The sequence below is a fragment of the Loxodonta africana genome, chromosome 10 (genome assembly GCF_030014295.1).
Source record: "Loxodonta africana isolate mLoxAfr1 chromosome 10, mLoxAfr1.hap2, whole genome shotgun sequence".
Taxonomy (NCBI): Eukaryota; Metazoa; Chordata; class Mammalia; order Proboscidea; family Elephantidae; genus Loxodonta; species Loxodonta africana.
The window spans coordinates 45,930,185-45,957,054 of NC_087351.1; the positions used below are offsets into that span (position 1 = coordinate 45,930,185).

The 26,870-nt window shown below is 41.3% G+C and overlaps 1 protein-coding gene across 1 annotated transcript; it reads right to left on the minus strand.

The window, feature by feature from the left end:
• Positions 1–78: 78 nt before the first annotated feature.
• EGLN3 (egl-9 family hypoxia inducible factor 3) lies at positions 79–26,764 on the minus strand. The gene is made up of 5 exons (XM_003408771.4): positions 26,069–26,764; positions 8,254–8,373; positions 6,608–6,744; positions 5,371–5,444; positions 79–1,037 (listed from the first exon to the last, which is right to left on the minus strand). The coding sequence occupies exons 1-5, from the start codon at positions 26,423–26,425 to the stop codon at positions 1,006–1,008; spliced, it is 720 nt and encodes a 239-aa protein (XP_003408819.1). The 5' UTR covers positions 26,426–26,764; the 3' UTR covers positions 79–1,005.
• Between the last annotated feature and the right edge of the window lie 106 nt (positions 26,765–26,870).

Sequence of the window (26,870 nt, forward strand, 5' to 3'; positions counted from 1 at the left end):
CCTGCTCTTTCTTATTTTGTTCAAGAAGTAGGGCAGGCTCATTAGGAAGGAAAACTGAAAAAAAGGGAACACCCACAATTCCAACTCCATCGTTCCTCTCAATGGTTCAAGAGGTACATGTTTATTGTATATCAGTAGATGAGATCTTTCATCACCATTATCAGATGTTGGCTCTAAACTACCAAGCAGATTTTTTTTTCCTTTGATTTAAATTCAAATTCCATTCCAAAAAAAAGCCATCTAAAACAATTAATGTCTATCTAGTTTTAGCCACTGAAGAATTAGATTCTCCTGGTAAGAAAGTGAAAACAGAATAAATGGTGTTCTCATCTCCGACCAGAAAGTCCTCTTTTCAGCAAAATGGTCAGAGGCAGAAAGCCCAGGTTGCAGGAAAAAGGAGTGTCCGCCCCACAGGACACTTATAAGTGATGACTGTGACAGCAGCCCTTTCTAGAGGTAATAATGTCATTTGTCATTAGGTTGTGATAATTCTCCAGAAACCCCAACAGCCCTGGATTAAGACATCTAGAAATTGTTCAGATGACACCTATTTCTGTTTCCTGCTGTTAAGGCTTCAACGATGCCTCTCTGTGGCATCTGTCACCATTTTTTTCTTTGACAACCTCCTCTTTTCAAATCAGGAAGTGTACATAAAGTGCAAGCAAGACTCACTCCCTCCCCTGTGCTTCCATGCTCTCCTTCTGATAGCCAGTTATACCAAAATCTATCAGTAAACCGCTGGCCAGCTCTGTTGTCTGCAGGTATTCCTGGAGTTAGCAAAAAAGTTCATCTGGCAAAGAGTGTCTGAAGGTCAATGCAGTCTTGGCAAGAAGACACGAAGTACCACACGCAAGACAGGGATGTGAACGATGCAAAGCATTCCAGCAGGGGGGAGAGTTCCATGTCACCCAGTCACTGAAGAGGCCATCTTTAGATCTCAACTCTTAAAAACAACTCAGGAACCATTGCTAAAATGAACGACGCCTGCGGATTTCAGAGCTCTGGTCAGTCTTCAGTGACAGCAGATTCAGTTTTCCCTGGTTGGGCACAGAAAAGAGAATGAAGAGTGTAGGGAGTCAGATTTAATGGGTTTTATAGTGTAAGGAACCAAATTCAATGGGTTTTATGTCACACGCACACACAAAAAGTTGCCATTCAGTTGACTTCAACACATGGTGACCTCATGTGTATCACAGTAGAACTGTGCTCTATAGGGTTGTCACTGGCTTATTTTTGGAAAGTAGATACCAGGCTTTTCTTCTGAGGTACCTCTGTGTGGAGTTGAACTGCCAACCTTTAGGTTAGCAGCTGAGCTCATCAACCGCTTGCACCACCCAGGGTCTCCATGTAACAAACAGCCTCCAGTAAATACTTCACATCTTACAGAACAAAGTTGAACAGAATGCCTCCTAACAGGGCTTTCCAAAGTGTGTTTGCTGTGATGTTTGATAGGTATCCATTCCAAGTGGGTTATGGGTTATGCAATGCTACCTGTGTTTCTTTACTGCAGGATTTCTTAGAGCCTTGATTTGACATGCCAGTGAGCACTGTAACTCTTCAAGACAGAGATACAGCATGCAGCAGTTCCCACTTTTTTTTTTTGCACCAGGAACTTACCTTCTCACAAACCAACCTGCCAGGACTAGTGTTTCCGTAGAACACATTTGGAGAAATGCTGCCTTAAAAATATCAGTTGGAAGGGCAGGAATGGTATTGAGTCATATTCAGTTTATACTACATGAGCCCTGTTTTAATGCTACGAAGTTGTAGTCCCATACCAATTTAATAAATCCACCACTCATCTCTCAGTTTGTCATACTGTGGTAGCTTGCATGTTGCTACGATCCTGGAAGCTATGCTACTGGTATTTCAAATACCATCAGGGTCACTTATGGTGGACAGATTTCAGCTGAACTTCCCAACTAAGACAGACTGAGAAGGAGGACCTGGTGATCTCCTTCTGAAAAAACTGGCCACAAAAACCTTATGGACAGCAGCAGAACACTATCTGATATAGTGCTGGAAGATGAGCCCCTCAGGTTAGAAGGCAGTCAAAATATGACTGGAGAAGAGCTGCCTCCTCAAAGTAAAGTCAACCTTAATGACGTGGATGGAGTAAAGCTTTTGGGACCTTCATTTGTTGATGTGACACGACTTAAAACAAGAAGAAACAGCTGCAAATATCCATCAATAATAGGAATGTGGAATATACAAAGTATAGACCAAGGAAAATTGGAAGTTATCAAAAATGAAATGGAATGCATAAACATCGATATCCTAGGCATCAGTGAGCTGAAATGGACTGTACTGGCCATTTTGAATCAGACACTCACATGGTCTACTATGCTAGGAATGACAAATAAAAGAGGAATGGTGTCACGTTCATTATCAAAAAGAACATTTCAAGATCTATCCTGAAGTAAGTGCTGTCAGTGATAGGATAATATCCATATGCCTACAAGGAAGACCAATTTAATACAATAATTATTCAAATTTACATACCAACCACTAAGGCCAAAGATGAAGAAACTGAAAATTTTTACCAACTTCTGCAGTCTGAAATTGATCAAACATGCAATCAAGATGCACTGATAATTACTGGTGATTGGAATGTAGAAGTTGGAAACAAAGAGGAAGGATCAGTAGCTGGAAAATATGGCCTTGGCGATAGAAACACCCCAGAGATCGCATAATAGAATTCTGCAAGGCCAATGACCTATTCATTGCAAATACCTTTCTTCAACAACATAAATGGTGACTATACATGTGGACCTCCCCAGATGGAATACAAGAGATCAAATTGAATACATTTGTGGAAAGAGATGACGGAGCAGTTCAGTGTTATCAGTAAAAATAAGGCCAGGGGCAGACTGCAAAACAGATCATTAATCGCTCAAGTGCAAGTTCAAGTTTAAGCTAAAGAAAATTAAAACAAGTCCACGAGGGCGAAAGTATGATCTTGAGTATATCTCACCTGAATTTAGAGACTATCTCAAGGAGAGATTTGACACATTAAAAATTAATGACCAAAGACCAGGCCAGTTGCGGGATGAGATCAAGGATACATCAAGAAAACAAAAGGCCATTAAAAAGACAGAAAAGAAACAAAAGACCAAAATGGATATCAGAAGAGATTCTGCAACTTGATCTTGTAGAGTCCTAAAGTGAAAAGAGGAAATGATAAAGAGCTGAACAAAAGACTTCAAAGCGGCTCAAGAAGACAAAGTAAAGTATTATAACGAAATGTACAAAGACATGGAGTTAAAAAACCAAAACGGAATAACACACTTGGCATTTCTCAAGCTGAAAGAGCTATAGAAAAAATTCAAGCCTTGAGTTGTAATACTGAAGGTTTGTATGGGCAAAAACAATTGAATGATGCAGAAAGCATCAAAAGATAAAAAGAATACACACTGTATCAAAAAAAATTGGTCAACGTTCAATCATTACAGGAGGTAGCACATGATCAAGAACCAATGATACTGAAGGAAGAAGTCCAAGCTGCACTGAAGGCACTGGGGAAAACAAGCTCCAGGAACTGACAGAATACCAATTGAAATGTTTCAACAAATGGATGCAACACTGGAAGCGCTCACTCATCTATGCCAAGAAATCTGGAAGATAGCTACCTGGCCAACCAACTAGAAAAGATCTATATTCGTGGCCATTCCAAATAAAGGCAATCTAACAGAATGAGGAAATTATCAAACAATATCGTTAAAATCTCATGCAAGTAAAATTATGCTGAAGACAATTCAAAAACAGTTAGAGCAGTATATCCACAGGAAACTGCCAGAGATTCAAGCTGGACTCAGAAGAGGATGCGAATGAGGGATATCATTGCTAATGTCAGGTGGATCCTGGCTGAAAGCAGAGAATACCAGAAAGATGTTTACCTGTGTTTTATAGACTATGCAAAGGCATTCAACCGCATGGATCATAACAAATTATGAACAACATTTCAAAGAATAGGAACTCCATAACACTTAATTATGCTCATGTGGAACCTGTATATAGACCAAGAGGCAGTTGTTTGAACAGAACAAAGGGAAACTGCATGGTTTAAAATGAGGAAAGGTGTGCGTCAGGGTTGTATCCTTTCACCATACCTAATCAATCTGTATGCTGAGCAAATAATCCAAGAACCTGGACTATACGAAGAAGAACACAGCATCAGGATTGGAAGAAGACTCATTAACAATCCACGACACGCAGAAATACAACCTTGCTTGCTGAAAGCCAAGAGGACTGGAACCACTTACTGACGAAGATCAAAGACTACAGCCTTCAGAAAGGATTACACTTCAACATAAAAAAGACAAAAATCCTCACAACTGGACGAATAAGCAACGTCATGATAAACGGAGAAAAGACTGAAGTTGTCAAGGATTTCATTTTACTCAGATCCACAATCAATACCCATGGAAGCAGCAGTTAAGAAATTAAACAACATATTGCATTGGGAAAATCTGTTGCAAAAGACCTCTTTTAAATTATTAAAAAGCAAAGGTATCACTTTGAAGCATAAGGTGCATCTAACTCAAGCCATGGTATTTCCAATCCCCTCATATGCATGCAAAAGCTGGACAATGAATAAGGAAGACAGGAAAAGCATTGATGCATTTGAATTACGGTGTTGGGGAAGAACACTGAATACATCACAGACTGCCAGAAGAACGAACAAATCTGTCTTGAAGGGAGTATAGCCAGAACGCTCCTTGGATGTGAGCATGGTGAGACTTCATCTTGCTTACTTTGGACATGTTATCAGGAGGGACCAATCCCTAGAGAAGGTCATCATGCTTGGTAAAACAGAGGATCAGCCAAAAAGAGGAAGACCCTCAAGAAGATGGACTGACACAGTGGTTGCAACAATGGGCTCAAACACAGCAACAACTGTGAGGATGGTGTAGGACTATGCAGTGTTCCGTTCCTTTGTGTTCCGTTCCGTTCCTTGTGCATGGGTCCCTATGAGTTGGAATCGACTCTATGGCACCTGACAACAACAATATAATAAATAAAAAACATAGCTGGGCTCCATTATGTTTCCCTGCAACATGACAAAATCATGGACGGTATTTAACATTACATTTGATTGGTTAACATTACTGATAAAAAATTAACTATTTCCCATCCATTATAAACCATTACATGATCAGCGGGAATTCTCAGGAAGTGTTCTTTGTATTTTTTCTGATTTTTCTAGCACAGTTATGGCCAGAGTTTCAGTATTAAACTATCAGCATGTCATTACATATGAAGCTAAACCATAGCTGGGATTGACAGGGCATGTCAGAATATAGATAAAATCTTGAATAAAAGTCATGGATTGATTTGATCAAAAGTCAAAGAAAAATCTCAAACACGTACTAGTTAAATTCCTGAACTTCTTTTTGGCTTCTGCCCTTTCTTCTGCATCAAAGTACCAAACAGTCATAGCATATCTGTGAAAGAGAAGCAGGCAGAAGAGGTTTAGAAACACTAAAAAGAAAAAAAAAAAAAACAGATAACTTACTATAAATCTTATATTAAAGTCATTTATAAACCCAACATTTAAAGGTTTCCCTATCATTAGATGTCCACTTCAGTTTTTAACTTAAAAGAAACTTCTCCAGTTTCAACTCTATTCGAACGTAAGAGAAAACACTTAAGAATTCCTGGTATGCGCCAGGCATTGTGCCGGCCACTGGGAATTCATGATCGAGTTTTCAAAAAGTTTCATTTTATAATTATTATTAGTTATTGGGATTTCTATAGCATGTGATTTTTTAAGGGCTTCCCACCAACATTTGCAAATTTTTTCCTGTGAAGTCAGTCACTGTGGAAGTAGGAATCACCAGGGAATTGTCACAAATGGCAAGATGTAGTTGTTGTGCTCATAAAATAAACCAAGAGCAGGCTTTGGGAGTGGAATTAGTTACCTGCTCACCTAAGGTACATTCTAGTTTGTTATTTAATATATGCAACTTCGTGTCTGGGGTTCCGATCTGTCATTCTGGAGGGGGACACTTATAAGTCTGTAGGATTTTCATTTGATTACGCTGTCACTCTGAAACTCTTCACATGCATGTGCTAAAGAAACTGTATTTAAAAAAAAAAAAAAAAAATTCCAATTGTTGGGACCTGGATTTAGTGACTCCAAACCAATTTTAAGCCATGGGAAGGGTAAACAGGAAAAGAATGAAAACAAATTCCTCTTTCTTTTCTTAAGGTCTCTGTCTCTCTCTGCTTGCAATCGGCAACTTATAGACTCATCCAAAGTCACCAGAGAGAATTTCTGACATGTGTCGTATATGACAGCCAACATTCTTTAGGGGTAGTTCAACAGCAGATTAAAAAAAGGAAAAGGAAAAGAAAGGGGGAGAAGAGAAAAATACTCTGGGAAATACATAATCCAATCCACTCAGCTAACAGAAAACAATTTATTAACAGTTATTTCAAACTGACATTGTTTTGCACACCAAAGGACCCCAAGTTTCCCCCTTTAATTTCTAACAACTCCAAAGAGGTTTGCTATCAGCTTTGGGGTGTGGGGTGTCCCCGTATACAAGGGAACTGGGGTTTGCACAATAAACTCCTCCAGAAAAAACCTGACCCTGGCTATTACCTAGTCGCATAGGAGGGCTGAACCTCATGTGGGTTACGGCGATCTGACCAGAAGAACAGGAGTCTGTCGAAAATGGGCTCCACATCTGCTATGAAAGATTTCCCTTCTGGAAATATCCGTAGGACCCCGCCATGCAGCTGAGGACCACAAAGAAGGTAGATTATTTCCTGGCCTCAGACATATTCTAGAAAAATGTCATCTTTCAAACTTTACTCCAAGCATATATTACCCACAAACTTTTACTTCAACCTCATACTTTATACCAAATTTTATTTCAATGGCTTATGAAATAAAAGTCATTCTGCAAACTTGGGTAGTGTAAACTCCTTACTCACCTCATACCAGACAAAGCCTTCTTACCCCACAGTCATGAAGCCCACGGACCAAAATGGATTATTATTAAGTTTAACTACAGGTAACTGCCAATACTTGACTGTTTTTTGACACACAAAAAAAAATCCTGGCAATTTCCTATGGTTCACGCTTAATACTAACAGGATAATCATCACACATAACTTCTTCTTTGATTGGAATTTATTGCTTTCTTCTGAACTCCACTGGCTCCTTATCTGACCTCATTTGCTGAAAGTTATATTGAACTCTCAGACCACCTTACCTGGACCTTTTATAACATAGGTCACTCTCTTCCTTGAATTACTTTTTTAAACATACACCTAATCTGTCCTACAAGTCAAACCATATGCAGGCAGAACTCAGGCCTCACCTACCAATGTTTCTCCACAGCACTTAAATATTTGTTGAATGACTTCATATTTTACAATTTATTGTTATCAGCCTGATAACGTCATTCTCTTGCCTGTAACAGCACCTCTCAAGACTTTAAAGGAGACCTAAGGGATATATTCCAGCCATGTTACCAAATAGGGAGAAGAGACAAGTTTTTTCACTGATTCACTGGTTTCCCAGGTTTAGTTTTTCTGACCCCAGATAAAATAGCATTGCTTTATGACAGCCAGGGTCTGTCCTCACTAACAGGAAATGGAGATGTAGAAGGTTCAAAAGCCAAATAAGCTTGAAAAGTTCTCTGACTTCCCAGATTACTAAATCATTCTTAGCTTTCAGAAAGCACACAAAGTCCAGACAAATGTGTGTAAGCGTGGAACCAGACTACATATCTCTATCTATATGTTCTAAAATACAAAAATAAGCCACAAAGCCTTTGGCATTCACCAACTATAGTTAACCATGGCAAGCAGCCATGAATGAGACGTGTCACCCTCAGAGACAGGACTGTGTGGGAAACCTCCCTTGGGATGGCTTTATATCCTACAATTCTATTTTTGTGGAATTCTCTCAATGCTGCTGCTGGGAGGGAAGAGTGCATGTCCCTATTCTGCACTGAGAGTCCTGTCAGCTCTCTTTATCAACCACTCAACCCTTCCCACACACATATAATCACCCTACCTGCCCCCCCCCCCCAAATTAACTTCATAACCATTATTTTCATCTCATCAACTTTGGCACTAGTTCCATAGGGGAAAAAAAAAAGAAAACATGAAACTGAAATAGGAAAGATTCATTAGCAGGAGATAGGGCTATTCTCAACACAAAGCTCTTCCATAAGTCATCTGATTCTTTTCCTATAGTTTCTAACCTCATACTCTACTCCCATTGTTCCAAAGTACCTTGGCATCCCAATTCTTGTTCAAATAGTAGATGCAAGTGATGCAGCGGCCGTCACCGTTGGGGTTGTCTACATGGCGAACATAACCTGTTCCATTTCCTGGGTAGCAAGCCACCATTGCCTAAGAAAAAATCCCAAGAAAGTTGGTTAGCAAAGCTGAGACAATCTTCTCCCACTGGTAAACACTGACAACCTGGTAAACACAGTATTCTTGCGTACTTCGTGACATTTGTAGGTGGCTGCTGGTATTTAAATTTGGACTCTTCGGCATATAAGGTTAACAGCCAGGCCATACCTTATGACTCCGCCCAGTGGAAAATGATTCAACAATATTCTCACAGCTCTAGAACATTTCAGACAGTTTTTCTTAAAGTAACTCATTTATATCATTAGAATGCTCTGCCTTTCTTCAATTCTCCTTTTTGAAAAAGCAGATTCTGCTTCCCATCCTACCAGTTGCCTTTCAGCAAGTAAATACTAAGAAAGAGGTATATATAGTATAGTATACCAGTTACAAGTTGCAGTCAAGTCAATTCTGACTCATGGTAATCCCACGTGTGTCAAAGCAGAACTGTGTTCTATAGGGTTTTCAGTGACTGACTTTTTTGGAGGCAGGTCACCAGGCCCTTCTTCTGAAGTACCTCTAGGTGAATTCAAACTGCCAATCTTTCTAGACCCACAAATTGCTAGGCATGAGGCTCAGAGAGTCTGCCTGTTCTACAATTGCCCCCGGTGATTCTTATGCTTATTAAAATTGGAAACCAGCTGTCTTGGAACAATAGCTAAAGATACTTGCATTTACAAAGGGACAGAGACAATCATGAAGGAGGAAAAAGTCCGGCTTAGTCAATAAAATGATTAAGACGGAAGGGGAAAGAAGAGTCAAGAGGAAGCTACACCCTAATTTGTTAGCACAGACAACACAGTCACATTCCTTTCATGGAAAAAGCTACATACATATCTTAATACATTTCTCAATACTTGTCTTCTTCTTGATTATGACCAAATCAGGTGATAACCTGAAATTCTCTTCCTTTGCCTAAGTGCTAACTGTATTAACCAAGTAGAGGAATAAAGTAGAAAGCCATACCAAACATCCCACTGGAAATTACTCTTAGAGGGTAACAAACCTCTCTAATTGTTCCATGGAAAAATTATGACAGAGAGTAGAAAAAAATAAAGTGCAACAAGCCAGTTCTTTTCTTCATAGAACAGGGACATAGTTTTTAAATATTTTTATAGGGATACAATATATGCAGGGACGATACTGGAACCTGCAATATAAAAAGCAGGCACGGCCTTTTCCCGTTTTGTTCACTGATGTATCCATAATGCCTAGGACAGTGCTTAACGCATAGGAGGTGGCCATTTTAAATTTGATAATTAAATGAACAAATCAGTGAATGGCTCTTTCCTTTAAAAAGTAAGTTCACATTCCACCTAGATCGGTAGTTATTTCTGTCATTTTGATAACCTATCTTCAAACCCTGGTGGCGTCGTGGTTAAGTGCTACAGCTGTTAACCAAGAGGTTTGCAGTTTGAATCCGCCAGGCGCTCCTTGGAAACTCTACAGGGCAGTTCTACTCCGTCCTATAGAGTTGCTATGAGTCGGAATCGACTCGACGGCAGTGGGTTTGGTTTTCGTTATCTCTAAGTATACATGTAGAAATCAGGCCACACATTTCCTGATAAATGACAGAGCTGCTTCATGGATACAATAACCAGTTGGGTAGAACCCTAAAATAATGCCCAAGTGGCTCAGTTAGTCAGCTTTAATGCCATGGCTGCCAAGTTACCCCCAGTACCAGGAAGACATGAATTAGGATATAGCTTTAAAAGGTTTCATACATACTGCATACTAAAACAATAATAAGGCTGAATGGTAACTTGGCTTTACAATGATCTTAAAGCTTAAATCATCATATTGCTCATATTTTATACACTAATTCAGCTAGCAATGCCCATACCCTGCCTTTGAACACCTAAAATGCAATGTCATCTTAGAGTTGAAGTTGGGCTGTTAGCTTGAACAACTTGCAGAAGACGGAATTTTGAGTCTACAGAAATCAAGATTTAACAAATGATGGCACCACCAAGCAGAAAATGGCTTGGGGAAACGTGATTGGTAGAAGACAGATAGGACAGGCTTACCCAGAGAGGAAGAGATAAATGAAGTCACCTATAATGACTAGGGAATTATCCATCCCTGGAAGCAGCTATCAGGATTATAAAAGCCACCACTGAGTCAATAATGAAAGTTACTTAAGCCACAAGCAATTATAGCTGGATTCCCTACCATCTTAGCCTCCCCCTACTGTGAAGCCCTGAAAAGAAAAAGTACTCCGTCAGGACAACATAATCTTATATTCTTAAACAGCATTACTCTAAGGAAAAGGTCAGTGGTCTGGATGCCTGCCATCCAGTTCACTCTGCAACTAATTGTCCCAGGGTCAGTTTCTTTTCTATAAAGTTCCGAGATCTAAGACCCAACTTAATCATCAATCCCGGAAAAAGCAACAGAGTTCTTCGGAGCCTTATGAAGCGCTGTGTGCTTCAGGACTCAGCTTATATTACAACATTGAAAAAAGACAGATACAACCTCAGAAAAGAATATCCTTTACTAATTGCTGCACATTCTAGGGTGCTTTCTATTAGGACAAAACTCCTATATGCCAGCAAAGTATCTGATTTCTTAAGGGAGAAGAACGGAGATCATTTTTCTGGCCAGAGCGCATATTTTACCCTCTCCCGATTTCTGGAGCCATATGCTTCAAGTTTGAACAATGCAAGGAAATCATTGTGGGCCTCCATGGGCCTGGTGAAACTATATATGGCCAATTTTATCAGTACATTTTCTGGACCATTACCACAGATAAGTCTTGGCTTGGGCACATTACCAACTATTTGCTGGTCTTTGACACAGCCAAAAACAAACCATGAGGTGAAGGATGCGCCAAGAAGCAAACCTCACTTCAGTAACTAGCTTCATTTCCGCGCCAATTTGTGCATGGGGCAGTAACAAACCCCGGAAACTGATCACTTCAACTGAGTTGTTATCTAAGCCTCATCAAGCCTGAGGAGGGAGTTAAGAGTGTACAAAGGAGGGGAATGCTTTGGGACAATAACAACATGGCCAGAGTGGCTTAATTATGTGACAAACACGCCAAGCAATAACACTGGCACAGATCAGGAGGATGTCTTTATTATAGGTGTTCATTTGCCAAAACTTCCTGACTGGGTTAATATTTGAAATTTACAGAATTTTAATAACACACTAGGGTGAGCAACAATAGCACATACAGATTCTGACTCATGGCGATGATTAAGCACTTGGCTGCTAACCAAAAAGTTGGCAGTTCAAACCCACCCAGCAGCTCCGCAGGAGAAAGACCTGGTCATCTGCTCCCACAAAGATTATAGCCAAGAAAACCCTATGGAGCAGTTCTACGCTGTCATTCATGGGGTTGCTATGAGTTGGAATTGACTTGATGGCTCCTAACGACAACAAAACCAACCCCCAATCAAAAAATAGGCAAAGGACTTAAATAGACATTTTACCAAAGAAGATATACAAACAGCCAACAAGTATGTGAAACTATGCTCAACATCATTACTCATTAGTGAAATGCAAATAAAAACCACAATGAGATACCACTTTTACCCCCACTCAAATGGCTACTATCAGAAAAATGGAAAATAAAAGTACCGGTGATGATGTGGAGAAACTGGGATGCCCATCCATTGCTGGTGGGGTTGTAGAATGCTACAGTAGCGTGGACAATTTGGCAGTTCCTCAAAAAATTCAACACAGATTTTCCATATGACCCAGCAATTCTAGGGATATACCCAAAAGACTTGAAAACAGGGACTCAAAAGGATACTTGTACATCAATGTTCACTGCAGCTTTATTCACAATGGCCAAAAGGTGGAAACAACCCAAGTGTCCATCAACAGATGAATAGCTAAACAAACTGTCATATATGCATACAATGGAATATTAGTCAGCAACAAACAGAAATAATATTGTATAAGCCCACTTACTTGAATTATCTAGTATGGGTAAATGCATAAAGATGGAAGTTTATTAGTGGCTAGCAGGGGCAGGTGGGAGGGGGAATGGGGAGATACTGTTTAAAGGGCACTGAGTTTCTGTTAAAGGTGACGAAACATTTGGAAACAGTGCTGATGGTTACAGAACATGGTAATCATAATGAATGTCACTGAATTGTATTCATAAAAATCGTTGAAAAGGAAAATCTGTTATATATATTTTGCCACAATGTTAAAGAGAGAGAGGGAGAGGGAGGGTTACAGGGAAGGAGGGAGGGAGAGAGAGGAAAGGGGGAGAGTGAGACAGAAAAAAAGAAAAAGAAAAAAACAATAATCTGGCTCTTAGTTGCTCTGATGAAGTGAGTCTGCTGCCCCTCCTAGCCAGGTGAGGACTGAGAGCCTGGAAGGGCAGGGTGTTTGCCATTTTCACTCTAAAACCCATCCTCAGACCTTTTTGATCAGTGCCCTGGTTTTTCCTACCATGAACTTGGTCCTAGATTGAGGATTATCCAAACAAGCATCTGAACAACTACCCAGAAAACAGAACCTTCAGATTAGTTCTCCTGGGTCAGTGATGATACTTCTACCAGGTATCAGAGATTCTTAAAGATAAGGGCTACTATTCCTACCTCCCTGGTGGTGCAATGGTTAAGCACTCAGCAGCTAACTGAGAGGCTGGCAATTAGAACCCACCCAGCCACTCCAAGAAGAAAGATCTAACAATTTGCCCCCATAAAGATTATAGCCAAGAAAACCCCACGGGTCAGTTCTCTCCTGTCACTGTGAGTTAGAAATCGATTTGATGGCACTTAGTAACATCAGCACTACCACCCACGCACATGGGCAATGCTGGGTAGTATAAATGGTTAACATGCTTGGCTGCTAAACAAAAGGCTGGAGGTTCAAGTCTACCCAGAGCTGTCTCAGAAGAAAGACCTGGAGATCTACTTCCAAAAATCAGCCATTGAAAACTCTACTTCGACACACATGGGGTCACCATGAGATGGAACCGACTTGACACCAACTAGTGGTGTCCGCACACAGATCTGCATTGAATTCCGGGGGGTTCAAAGACTCCGTAAAGCCTAACTACAGACCCCAGGTTAAGAGACCATATATTAGATTATGATTCTCTTCCAGGGGATCCCTGTACTTCCTGCATGAACTTCTGAGTGAGTCACCCTCCCCCAAGAAGCCACAGAAACTTTGAGCCCAGGAATGTAAGAGACTATTGTCATTCCTTTCTGAATTGTGGTTAATTCCTTTCCTTGGAGGGGATTCAGCCAGGGCTCTACAATTAGGCACAGTAAACAGGCCCAGCAACAGCGACATATCAATCCAGGCTATTTGGGTTTGGGAAGGCGGCCCTTCCCTCAGAGGCCTGGCACTCGGCCAGCTGGGTGTTGGCTGAGTGACAGGGCTACGTGCACTACGTGAGGGTGGCAGCCAGCCCACGCCCGAGCACACTGCCTGGAGGACCATGGAGGGAACATACACTGGGGAACCCTGCCCCCTCCCGATCACTATCCCAGTCACCAGAAAAATGTTTCCAACAGGGACTTCCTTGCAATTATGAAATTCAAGAAAGTCAGCAAACTCCAGGGTTAAGGACATTAAGACATTTTAACCATATCCTTTCTGATGCCTTTCCCCAAATAAGAACATTTGCCACCTCCTGAGGATCCGCGTACCCAGGTGGCACCTTACACATATCATCTCGTTTTAATTTCCTGGTTTTGGGGAAGGTGAGCAGCAGCAGCCACCTACTCTGACTCACTGCTCACAAGTCATTGACCCTGGAAGTTATCCTACGGACCAAGAAGTTTTTACATAGCAAAACAAATTCATGAGTAAATCTTAAAGCAATATGGGAGCAGGGACTCAATGTTTAACTTAACTTTCTGTGACGTGATAAAGCAGCCTTATCAGCAAAATAAAACTGCTACCTGTAGCTCTCTAGCTGCTCCGAGCCCAACAGAGAAGGAAAGTGGGACGTGTGTGACCGCAGGATTGTCAGAGAACTCAGTATGGTTCTCTTTACATTCTCATCTGCAAGTAATCCTAAAATGCTTGAAGGAATCCATAACTTCAAAACAACTGGCAAGTCAAGACTTTATTAATGGGTAAAATATGAAAAAAAAAAAAGTAGTACCAATCAAAGCATATTATGAAAAATGCCTAGAATCAATATTCTTAAGATGCAAGAAAACTGGAAAGCACTTCATCTAGAATCCTCAATGAATTTTAAGATCATCAACTTGAAACACTGCTGCATACTGGAAAAAAGTTAATGAACTTTCTAGAAAACCAAGATCTTACATGTACTACCTGTCTGTCAGTTTGTGGTACTGTGGTAGCTTGCATGTTGCTACAATGCTGTAAGTTATGCCACTGGTATTTCAAATACCAGCAGGGTCACCCATGGTGGATAGGTTTCAGCAGAGCTTCCAGGAAACCTTGGTGGCTAGTGGTTACGTGCTATGGCTGCTAACCAAAAGGTCGGCAGTGCGAATCTACCAGCCACTCCTTGAAAACCCTATGGGGCAGTTCTACTCTGTCCTATAGGGTCACTATGAGTCAGAATCTACTCGACAGTAATAGGTTTGGTTTGGTTATTTTAGACTAAGAAGAAAGACCTGAAGATCTGCTTCTGAAAACTGGCCTAAGAAAACCTTATGGATCACAAGAGAACAGTGTCCGATATAGTGCTACAATCATGAAAACGGCACAGGACTGGGCAGGGCTTCTTTGTTTGCATGAGGTTGACATGCATCGGAGCTGACTCTACGGCGACTAACAACAACAAAAGATCTTATATTTACATTTGGATTTTAGCACTTGGAAAACTACGTCTGCTGTATGAAACAGCCCACAGCAACTCAGGGTAGAGTCAGAACTCATGAAATTCAGTAGCCACGTCTATTTACTGAACTAACACTAATATAGTGCCTGACACTGTTCTATGCACATCACAAACATTACCTCAATCTTTATGATAATTCCATGAGGTAGGAACCAACAAAACAAAAATCAAACCTGTTCCCATTCAGTCATAGCTATCCCATAGGACAGAAGAGACCTGTCCCCTAGGGTTCCAAGGAGCGGCTGGTGGGTTTGAACTGCTGGCCTTTTGGTTAGCAGCCAAACGCTTAACCACTGCACCACCAGGGCTCCGCATTACAGGTGGTCCCTGATCTACAACATACTGCAGTTACAACAAACCACACTTAAGAACCATTTTTTTTTTTTTGCTTTCTTTGTTTTTTTGTACATCTTATTGTTAGTAGTATGTACTACATACAATGCTGCAGCACATAATTTGTTAATGCTATCATTCTTAGATGTTCATTTGCGGATGTTCAATTTTATGATGTACTGTTCAAAATACCACTGTATAGCAGGCTACAGCGTTGTCTAAAATGATGTCAGGGTGGAGAGTGATGATGGATAGGAAGTTGGGCATTGTTCAGTCCTAACAACATAAAGTTGAACTGTTCATGCGCCAGACAGCTGTTATGACTGTGACTTCACTGTTACGACACTGATCCAGGCTTCATTGTAGACCAGGCCTACGGTGTGATCTTATTCAGCGTTTCATACCATAAGAAGCATCAGTTATTAACTTGAAGCCAAGTTTCTCTAACTGTAATACCTGCACTGCTTATATCCCCAACAATATGTCTAGCAAAAGAAGTCATGCCACTGAAAATTCTAATCCAAAAAAGAAGGTGAGGAAGATTCTAGACATGGATATAAAGATCATTAAAGCCTATGATAATGGAAAGTCGGCGAAATAGCACATGAGGAAGGGCTGTATCTCCAGGGATGGATTATGTAGTAGGTAAGGTGCTTACCTTGCTTACCAGATCATCTATAGCGAACAGTTTCACATTTTTCACCACATCAAAGATTCTGCTTCTAGGTATGGCTGGCATCTATCTCTCTCCCAAACCCACAGTACCCTCCTACAGAATCAAAGCCTCTTTTCAAATTTTGGATCCCTAACAGGGGTGGATGACCCTGTAAGCAAGGTAAGCATGGGCCTACTTGTGCTTATTTACTAATATTGAACAATTTCAAAGATGTGATGAAACTCATGTGAAATTGTTCAGTACAGATGAGCTGGTAAGCATTACTGGTGTTTATTGACTAATATTTAGTGAACAATTTCAAAGATGTGGTAAAACATTTGAGCATTTTGACAATCACCAAGGATCAGAATTGGGCTTTTTAGGTAGTTAAAGCAACGACTGGCCTAAAATCAATAATTTTAACAAAGAAGTGTCCTCAGAACAGAACCTTATTGTAAGTTGGGGACTGCCTAAATCCACTGGATACAGAACTACTGTGGCTTAGAGGAGAGATGAAATCCAGCCAACACTTGTTAGAGGGGTAGAAAAGGTGAAAGGTTCTTCTGACAAACGTATAAACTGTTTGAGGGAATAGGAAGGGGACTAGAAAGAATGATGTGCCTGGCTCTGAGTTGGCAGGTTTAAGTTAATTGTCCCCATGTTCCTCCGAGATAGATACAAATTCTACTTTACAAAGGTGAAAACCGAGGGTCAGAGGCAAAAAATAACTTATTGAACATTCTAGAACTAAGTGGACGGGCCAGAATTCCAAACCCATGACCTTTCCACCAATAAACACTGTTTCTCAAATATCCAGGAAAAGAATTGTTAACTGAAAACAGGTGCTATTATTTCCAGAGAGGCTACGAATTCCTTCGAACCCAAGAGAACGCAACACAGGATTCTCAGGTGTTTCTCATGGCTTACCAAATACAGGTCCAAACCCTGAAGTGGGAAATCAAAGCCCAATGTGCCTGTGTAGGAAAAGGTAAGTGGCAGTCGCACTCCCACCTCTCCCTAACCAAACTTTTGATTTCAGTGAAGCTGGATCACTTTGTCAAGTTTGTCCCCAAAGAGCCCCATACCTCTACCTTCTTACCTCTCCCTTGGACAGCCCTCTTATAACAGAGGCTAGAGACCACTTTAGGCTTCTGTGTGGTGTTCACAGTTATTAAGACAGACATTAGCATGTAACAGATTCCAGTTTGTGCTCATCCAAAATCACTATGATTCTCTCATTCTTCCAGGTGCCTTGCGAGTACAATACCTGCAAGACTAGTGAGGAGCAACACCCCGCAGTCAGTAACGACCACTCAACACAACAGGATGGAACCAGTTCCAAATTTCGTTCTAAGTTTTATTTCTGGAAAATTAAGTTTATCGGTGCAAATAATAGAAAAGTTCCACATAGTATCTGTGGATGTGTTTATTTAACATGAGATGGAGTTTTTGCAAAAATTTCCCAAATGGACTAAAAAAATACTTGTATTTTTAGTTTTAGCAATGCATAAGCTCAGACATAATCAACTGATTACACTCTGATTCTATCGACATACAGAAACTAGGGAAAGACACAGCATCAACCTTGTTTAGCCTCTTCCTTTCATTACATTAATTTTCCTTCAGTGGTTCTCAAACTTGAGCATCCATGAGAATCACCTAGAGAGCTTGTGAGTTGCTCAATCGGTAGATTTGAGGACGAAGCCCTGGTGGCATAATGGTTAAGCGCTCAGCTGCTAACTGAAAGGCTGGCAGTTTACCCACCCAGCAGCTCCTCGGGAGAAAGAAGACCTGGTAATCTGCTCTCATAAAAATTACAACCTAGGAATCCTATGGAGCAATTCTACTGTGTCACACAGGGCTGCTGTGAGTGGGAATCAACTCAACTGCACACAACAACAGGTTTGGGGCAGGCCCCAAGGATTTGCATTTACAAGTGTTGGTAGTCCAGAGGCCAAATTTTAAGAACCACAGCTAGTTTGTGGTAAAACCACAGCTAGTTTGTGGTAAAACCAAGAGTTTTTGTGCAATGCTTCACCCTAAACGATTTAAAAAAAAGGAGGGGGGGGGATTAGTAAACTGTACTAGTTAATTTGGCGAATGGAAGGTGGGTGGGACGTTAAGCCTAGAAAGGTAGCTTGGGATCCGTTGTGGAGGCCCTAAGTGCCACACCAAGAAGTTTACAGAAGTGTAGACAATGGGGAGGGTGCGTGGTATTTTTGTTTTGTTAAAGCATGAAAACAGCATGAGTAGAATTGGGTTTGGGACTAGCATACTCTGAAAAAAGCATGTTAAGATGAATTAGAGGGAGAACTGAAAACAAAAGGCAGGTGATTTGTAGTTAAGTATGTCTTTAAAATACTTCCCTCCTCAAGGATTTCTATCTACTAAGCAAGAGAAACAAAATTTAGTTAAAAGAGACTAAACTTGAGATTCCACAGTGAATCTACAAAATAAAACTAAAATAACACAATAGGCCAAATTTTGACCGTTAATATCACACACTCCTGCCTGGGTCTTCGATATTTCGTGAACATATTTGCAAAGATTCTGTTTATCCACTCCAATCATTCAAATTAACCTGCAAAACAAATAGGAATAGGAAAGAAGCCCATAGGAAAGAAGTCATAGTGAGAGCGGGAGGGAGGGAGGAAGAGGGAAGGAAGGAAAGAAAGGCTCACTACCAATTTTGTATGGGGTATTGAGATTTCTGAGTAATAGTCCCTTCAGATTTGACTAGACAGACAAGTAGAAAAAGGAGGAGAAAGGGGAGAGTTACAGACAGAATCTTTTTGTGTTTCCATGTTCCTGGAGAACAAAGAATAAGCTCAAGATGTGCAAACTGTCTTAAACAATATATCTTTACTACTTCCAAGCGATGCTCAGATAGAAGAGTACTATCCTGAAAATAGCTTCAAGTAACCCCTGTTTTTGCTGACACCTGGAATGCAGTTTTCCATTTGTCCTCTTCCCACTGGCAAATAATCAAGACTACTATCGTATTCTCTGATTCTTTGTATTTTGGAAATACTGTAGTTTGTTAATAGTCACTGTTTTGGCCTCATTTTGGAAGGGACAAAATAATATTTCCTATGAAATAGGCATACTTGCTCCAGAATTTGTGAAATATTGATCACTGTATTTTATCTCCTAGAGAATCAAAAGTTGGCTTGAACTGATAAAAAGTATTGGCATTGTAAGGAGCCCTGGTGGTACAGTGATTAAAGCGCTTGGCTGCTAATCAAAAGGTCAGCGGTTCAAACCCACCAGCAACTCCTGAGGACAAAGATGTGGACGTCTGCTTTTGTAAAGATTTACAGCCTTGGAAATTTACGGGGCAGTTCTACTCTGTCTTATAGGGTCCTTATGAGTCGATTGTGGAATTGACTCAAAGGCAGTGAGTTTGGGTACCGGCATTGTACTCTATGTTCGAGGACACTCAGTACATAGGTACTGAATTAATCCAATACAAGATCTGAAAGCCTGAATTATACAGCTGCAGACCTGTGGATCTGTATGGCCAGGATTTGGTTAAGATAACAACAACAAAAAAAACCTGTTGCCATCAATTCTATTCTAACTCATAGTGACCCTATAGGACAGAGCAAAACTGCCCCGTGGGGTTTCCAAGGCTGTAATCTTTACAAAAGCAGACTACCACATCTTTCTCCTGTAGAGCAGCTGGTGGGTTCAAATTACCCACCTTTCAGTTAGCAGCCAAGTGCTTAACCACTGGACTACCAGGGCTCCTTCTGGTTAAGGTAGGGGTTGAGAAATTCATACACTCAGTCACTACGAAGCTCACAAAAAGTGAAAATAGAAACTTACCTACAGATGAATATCAAAAGAAGATACAAAATTAAGGTAAGTGCCATTGACCAGTTTAAAATTGAAATAATCAAGGGAAAAGGGTACAAATTCTATGTATAATTAACCAAGCTAGCTAATCTTGCTTGGCAAACAGACACATGAGCTCTGAATTTGAGCCAAATCAACAGCTCCTGGCAATCTGCCAACGCTGAATTCCTTAGTCTGGCATCATAAAATGATTTGTCTGTTGTATTTACAGTTCCTGCGCCTCTGGATTCAGCTACCCGCTGGGCACCCCTGGCAGTGGCCCAGCAGAATATATCTGAACCATCATTACTGTCAGAGCATGTGGGTTTGACAAACACTAGAGAAAAATGACACCCATTTCTTAGAGCAATATTAGTTAACAGCTACAAAGTGCTGCTGCTACAAAGGAATTACCAAGTCTGCTGCTGTAATAATTAACAAGAATTAATAGCCATCTCCATTGTGTTCACCTGCGAGCTGCTTCATCTTCAATGGGCAGGAGTCAAATTTCACTTAATTTACCTGATGCCACAAAGGTGAGTCAAAGGCACTGCCAAACTGAGAATACGTGGTCCATGGGTGAGCTGTTCTGGATGCTGGGGTGTGGAGATGCATCTCAGATGTACTCTGCTAATTAAGGGTGGAGTAGAAGTTGACCCCACCTTTAAGCTTCAGCAGAGAAATCTTACACAGGTGGTGTGTTTTCAGAAAGGGGTTAGAAGAGGCAAGGCTGCTTGTTATTTATAACATTTGGAGTTTTTCTAGACAGAGTCATCAGGAAAGAAGAAGGTACACATTTTGTTTGAGTGAATAAGGTCAAAAAGGGAAATCCTTTGCAATACCCAAAAGCTAAATACACAGATTGGCTACCTAATTCCATTTTAAGATAGATTATATTTAAAATTCTCAAATAAGATACTGATGCAGATGAATTAACCTACTGCCCCCTGGCCCTGTACCCTAGTCTACCTGCTCATTGTACAACCCCATCCAGTGCAGTCCCTTTCCATTAAAACTCCTTTTCTCAGGCCCAATGGAGTCTCTGGGTAGTGCAAACAATTAGTTACTCGACTACTAATAAAAAGATTGATGGTTCAAACGCACCCAGGGGTGTCTCAGTAGAAAGGTATAGCAGCCGGTCTCAGTAAGGTCACAGCCTTGAAAACTCCAGGAAGCACATTTCTACTCTGAAATAAATGAGGTCACCACAAGTCAGAATCAACTCAATGGCAACTAGTTTGTCTGGTGTTTTTCCTCAGTCCCAATATGTACCACAAGCCCTTCTCAAGACCCTGTTCAAGACATCATTTTCCCAAATATAAAAACAACTTAGTAACTGCTAAATGATTGGGGGGTTGGACAGGTGTGATTTCTTTCTGAGATACCTCTCTAACTCTAAAACTTGTACCATTAAAATTCTGCCTCTTCATTTCACGTAAAATAGAGAAATGAGCAAACCCAAAGAAGAGAAACAGAAATGACTAAGGAATGTAAAAGTGGGTTGTTTAAACATTACCCCATTTTTGCTGAAAGTAGCTCGCAACAAGGAAAAATTGGTGACAGCTATTTCACCCCACTCCACTCGGCTTACTCCTCTGGGTGGCTTTTATAATCACTTTCAGCCTCCCTCTGCCTACCCATGAGCAGGTCTATGACAGCGCCAGGCAGTGTGAATGAACACATTAAATTGATACTCCCTGATTTCCCTAGTCACTGAAGCAGAGAAGGGAGTGGTGGAGGGACCCAAAATTGAGCAAAAGTAATTATAAGTTGAACACACACAACTACCTTCTTTGTTCCCAAGTGTCATTCAACAAAATAGACAAAGAGCACTATGAAAACTCACCCACTGCGGAGACTTGCCTCACTGTTAATGAGGCTGTATTCTGCCAGTAATTTCCTTGGGGTAATTTTCATCTTCTGAGTTCTCCAAGAACTGTATCCATAGTTATGACATGTGATTCCACATGCCCTCCTACCCCATCCCAAGCAAGGACCCAAGACCCAAAGTGAGCCAATCTGACTTTCTTCCAAGGAATGAAAACAGGGATTCTGGCAAGTTAAAAAAAGTCCCTGCTGCACTACAGCTGAAGGCTGCTATAGCCATTATAGAACAGCCATCTTTAGCCGTGTGCATGGAACAGCAGCCAAAGCTGGACTGAAAGGAAAGGAGAAGAAATAAAGAGGACAAGCACAGAGACACAAGAAAGGAGGCCATAAAGCTCCAGAGAAAAAGACTAACATGCCAGCTGTCCTGGATGCGGACAACTTTCTGGTTCCCAGTTCCTGGCTCCAGTCTCCTGCAAACCCTGATTGCATTTCCTGCACTTGGGTCCTGAGAGAAATCCTGATCTTTGCAGTACATTATCCATTTTTGCTGAAAGTAGCTTGCAACCAAGAGCCTCCACTAAGATAAGGTCCATTAAAGTAATGAGTATTCCTGACTTATAAGGGTGAGCCAAAACTGTTATTGCTCAACAGCAGAGGAACAAACCCACCACACACATCTTGCATCACATTTTCTTTTATTCATAAACCTTTTACTGTTTCATTATTCCTCTGTATTGTTTTCAGAGAACAGATCTGTCCACAACCCTCACTATCCGATAGCCTGAAAGTACTCCAGATCAGAGACTAAAGTCAGGTCCATCTGCATTATAACCTCAAATCACAGCCATGTAACATTTATGAAGGTTAAGAATTCTGCTAAGACTTTTATGTACATTATTTAATTAGTGAATATCACTAATTAATTATTTAATGCCTCCTCCCCAAAGCTTTAAGGTATTATTAGCCCTCATTTTAAAACTTGATGAAAACCAAGCAACTTGCCTAAAGTCACAAGGCTAGTAATTCCAAGTTTAAGCCCCTAAACCCTATGATAAACTGCTTCTTACCAACTTTGTGACCTTGGACAAATGATTTTGGCACCCAATTTGCCAAATATTCAGTAAGACAGTACTTGTAAAGTGAATAGCACAGTGCCAGACACAGAGTAAACTGCTCAATAAAAGGCAGTTATTGTTATCAGTTTCTTTGAACCTCCTGGGCTGAAAATGCCAAAAAGTCAAACTAGTGCGTCTATAGTAAACTAAGTACTTTTAGTTCTATAAATTGCACGTTCTCTGGAAAACAGCCATTTTCAAGAACTAGGCAGTCAAAGCAAAAGGAACAAATTATGACCAATATTTATCTTGGATATGGTCTAAATTCTCGGAGAGGAACAGATAAGAGATTCTTTGATAGCCTGAAAGCAATAATCATGCTTGAAGTTAGGGGGCGCCATACAGCTGTACATTATAGGAAACTACTTTCCCAGAGGGTCTCTTCAGTACCCTTAGATTGTTCTCACAAAATGGAGGTAGATAAATTCTGACAGGTAACAACTTTTTTTTTGGGGGGGGGGGCAGTCCTCTAAAATTTCTTTCTATACTGACTCACAATTTCAATCTGAGATCCAGTATTGTATAACTAATGTATTCCCAGTGACTTTGCAATCACTTCACTGAGATTAGAGGCATTATCACATTATTAATGACCTTCCAAAGTCCAGTAAAATACAAAAAGTGTTTAATTAGGATGAATGCATTAACGATTAAGCATAACCCTAAGAAATTAAATAACTAAAAACCATTTGGTCTAAAATAAGTGTATATACTGGCAATTATTGAACCTGGGTGATGAGAGTTCATTATACCAGCCCCTCTATGTTTATGTATATCTGAAAACTTCCATAACAGTTATAAATTTTAAAAATAAATTTACAAAGGCTGTCATTCAAAAATTTACTTTTTACTGAAACCTATTTGAAGGGTGCAGCAGGAAACTGGGTCCATATCACTACTTTGGGAAACAGCCTTGGTTGAGGGAAGAGAAACAATTAATGAAGAAAGGTTAAGTGAAGTTGAAATTAATAAAAATCATGTAGAACTGGAATGGGTTTCTATGATGCGTTAATAATGAGCTTCATACAAGAGACCCAAGGCCCCAAGACATCACTGAGAAGATTTCTTTATATAAACTAATTGATTTTTTTTTTTTTTTACTGTAATAATTGTTTGCTCCAGCCTTCTCCAACATTTGGTTCTAGTCAGATAGGGAATATCCCAACCTAGAGGTGATTTGTCTGAAGAGCAGGAATGACAAACATTGTGCCAAAACTGCCAAAGGAAAGCTGGAAATCTGGGGTATGGGCAGATGTTGCTTAAACGCATCTCTTCAGTGGACAAGACGAGTTTTCTGACTTCAATTCACAGTCACCTTCAGAAAGGGTTAGCTGCGAAGTTACTTGTTCCACTCAGAAGATAGCCCATTGTTGAAGAATCATGTCTGTAAATTTGTTTTTTTTTTCCCCTTACCCAGATGTACACAGTACTTTTCATTCAATTTGTCGAGTTAAAGTCTAGCCTGAAACTCTACCCCTAATCCATGAAGTCAAAGCTAAATAACAATTTTTAACTTTAATAATATTAGTGACTTCTCTCTACCAATTAATTTTAACTTCTGTTCCTAGAAGGCTGGGAGGAAAATTCTTAATACCTGAGATTAAGAGAAATTTAAAAAACTGGTAAGAAGCCATCTTGCAGACTGAAGCTATAAACACCTCTGCCAGGCTGATGCTAACCCACCCCAGGAGACAGGTTAAGGTTCTTTAGTACAACAGCAAAACTATGCAGAAGACAATAACTTCTGATCTACCACCAATATGAGGGAAGAAGAGTAAAGAAACACTTTAACAACAATCTTCTACAGAGTTCAGCCAACTCCAAATTTACCCCAAGCCAAAATAAAATTCAGAAAGCAGCAATTTCTTCAAAGATCCACTGTGTTTGCATTCGATTATTATCAATGCTTTCAGGAATTCTAAGTCTTCCTGGTTTGCAAGGTGACCAACAATCTATTTCTCCACTATTCCATTCACTTGCCTTGGCCCCTTCACTTCTATACATTTCCAGTCTTTACACTTGTTCTTTACGAAGAGCATTCCTCAGAGCTTACGGGACAAATGAGCCAGCAATGTTTTTTTTTTTTTTTTAACACAGGACTCTTCTTGAATTGAGACATACTACATATATTTTTAAAGAGTGGTACATAGCTGAATGTTTAATTCCCTCCCATGGCTAGTATGCTTTGCCTCATTGTGTTTCAGTAAAAGTATTCTGTCCTTCTGAGTTCCCTTGACTAGTCCACAATAAAAAACACATAAATCATTCAGAATTGCCCCCTAGAAAAATGGGTTGGGCTATCATCTGAAGAAAGACTGAGTAGCTAGGCTATCCCCAAATAATGTTCATGCGACAACATCATGGTACCTACACGTTCCCGTATTTCTTTCAATCTACCTCTATTTGTCTCCAAAATAAATTACCACCCAGGAAGTCACTTACAGCTACCTGAACAAAAACCTGAGAAACACCATTTTCTTTCTAGTGGTACCTGAATACTCTCTCATGGATTTCACCTCAATTTATAGCTGGGAAAGGGGAGATGGTGGGGCAGGGCTGAGCACCAGGAGAGGGTTTCCAAAGTCAAGTAGATGGTCTTATAGTGTTCTGGTGCCAACCAGCCAAGGCAACACTCCGAGGTGACCAGAAGTGGATCCTGCACGTTTTACATGCCAAACTCTTCCCACACCTGCAGGACAAACTCCACAGACCAATTCCCTCACTGCAAGATTACATTACAGCTGCCACCAGGTTCTTTAAGAGTGCATTTGCGGGGGTACCTTCTGAACACAATGACGGGGAATATCAGGTGACTTTAAGCAGGCATTTAGAGTGAGTACCCACGTGCCTTGGAACAATGTTTCTAATACCCTTTCCCTTGTTTAAGTCTCTGAGAAACTCCATCTCTTAAAATGGGGCCGGAAGACACAGCTAGCTTGTACCACCCCACCAGAGCCATTATTCTAAAGTCAACAGAAGGTAATTATAATTACACACCTGAGCCCTTAACATGAACTATCGCTCAGAGGAGCTGGGGGACAAACCAGACTGACTTCTTGGTTTTAAAATTAAAGTTCGCTCGCAGCCCTGAGAAAGCAGCGTACAATTGACTCCCGAAAGCCCCCGTCCTACCTTGGACCTCTCCTTGACGTAGTATTTGCCCAGCCGGCTTCCGCAGTACAGGACCAGCCTGTCGATGAGGGACAGGAGGTAGCTGATGGCCTCGCAGCCCTCCTCGTTGCCCCCGATCCACGTGATCTGGTCGCCCCGCAGGTGCCGCTTGGAGACGCCCGCGCGCGGCCCCGCCAGCTGGCCGTCCCGCAGGGCCCCGTTGCAGTGCAGCTGCTTGACGCGCTCCAGGACGCAGTCACCCACCACCTCGCCTAGGAAGTTGTCCAGGTAGCAGAAGCCGACCTCGTGCAGGCAGGGCACGATGTACTCCAGGGCGATTTTCTCCAAATCCAGCCTCATGATGTGTCCCAGGGGCATCTCGCCCACAGAGTCGAGGTCGGGGACCCCCAGCGTGCACCACGGGAGAGAGCGACCTAAGCGCGCGAAGGCGAGGCGCCGGGAGCGTGGCCGGGGATTCAGCTACCTGCCGCGACCACAGTCCCCGAGCCACCGCAGCGCCTGGGAGAGGGGAAAGTTGCTTGCAACTCTGGGGACGGGGCGGGGGGTGTCTAGCTCAGCGACCAGTGAAGAGTTGTGCAGGGCCCCGCGATCCAGCGCCGGACTGACCCAGCAAGGAGTCGGAGGGCCCTTTTTGGAGATGCGGAGCCACCACCGCGGCGGCGGTCCGAGACCGAGAAAGGGTGAGTCCAGCTCCTGAGCCGGCCCGACACGGCACGTCACGAGCCCCGCCCCGGCCCCGCCTCCGGGACAGCCCTTCTCCCCATCCCCCACCCCCGCCCCCGGCCAGTCACCCCCGCCCATT

What these genes read in the sequence shown, in the direction of transcription:
- EGLN3 (XM_003408771.4), bottom strand. Translation starts at nt 26,425, where the DNA reads ATGCCCCTGGGACACATCATGAGGCTGGATTTGGAGAAAATCGCCCTG. An exon ending in ACGTCAAGGAGAGGTCCAAG is followed by an intron (nt 8,374 to 26,068) that starts GTAGGACGGGGG and finishes ATTTTTTCTTAG; the next exon opens with GCAATGGTGGCTTGCTACCC. An exon ending in CAGCCCTCCTATGCGACTAG is followed by an intron (nt 5,445 to 6,607) that starts GTAATAGCCAGG and finishes TCTCTTTCACAG; the next exon opens with ATATGCTATGACTGTTTGGT.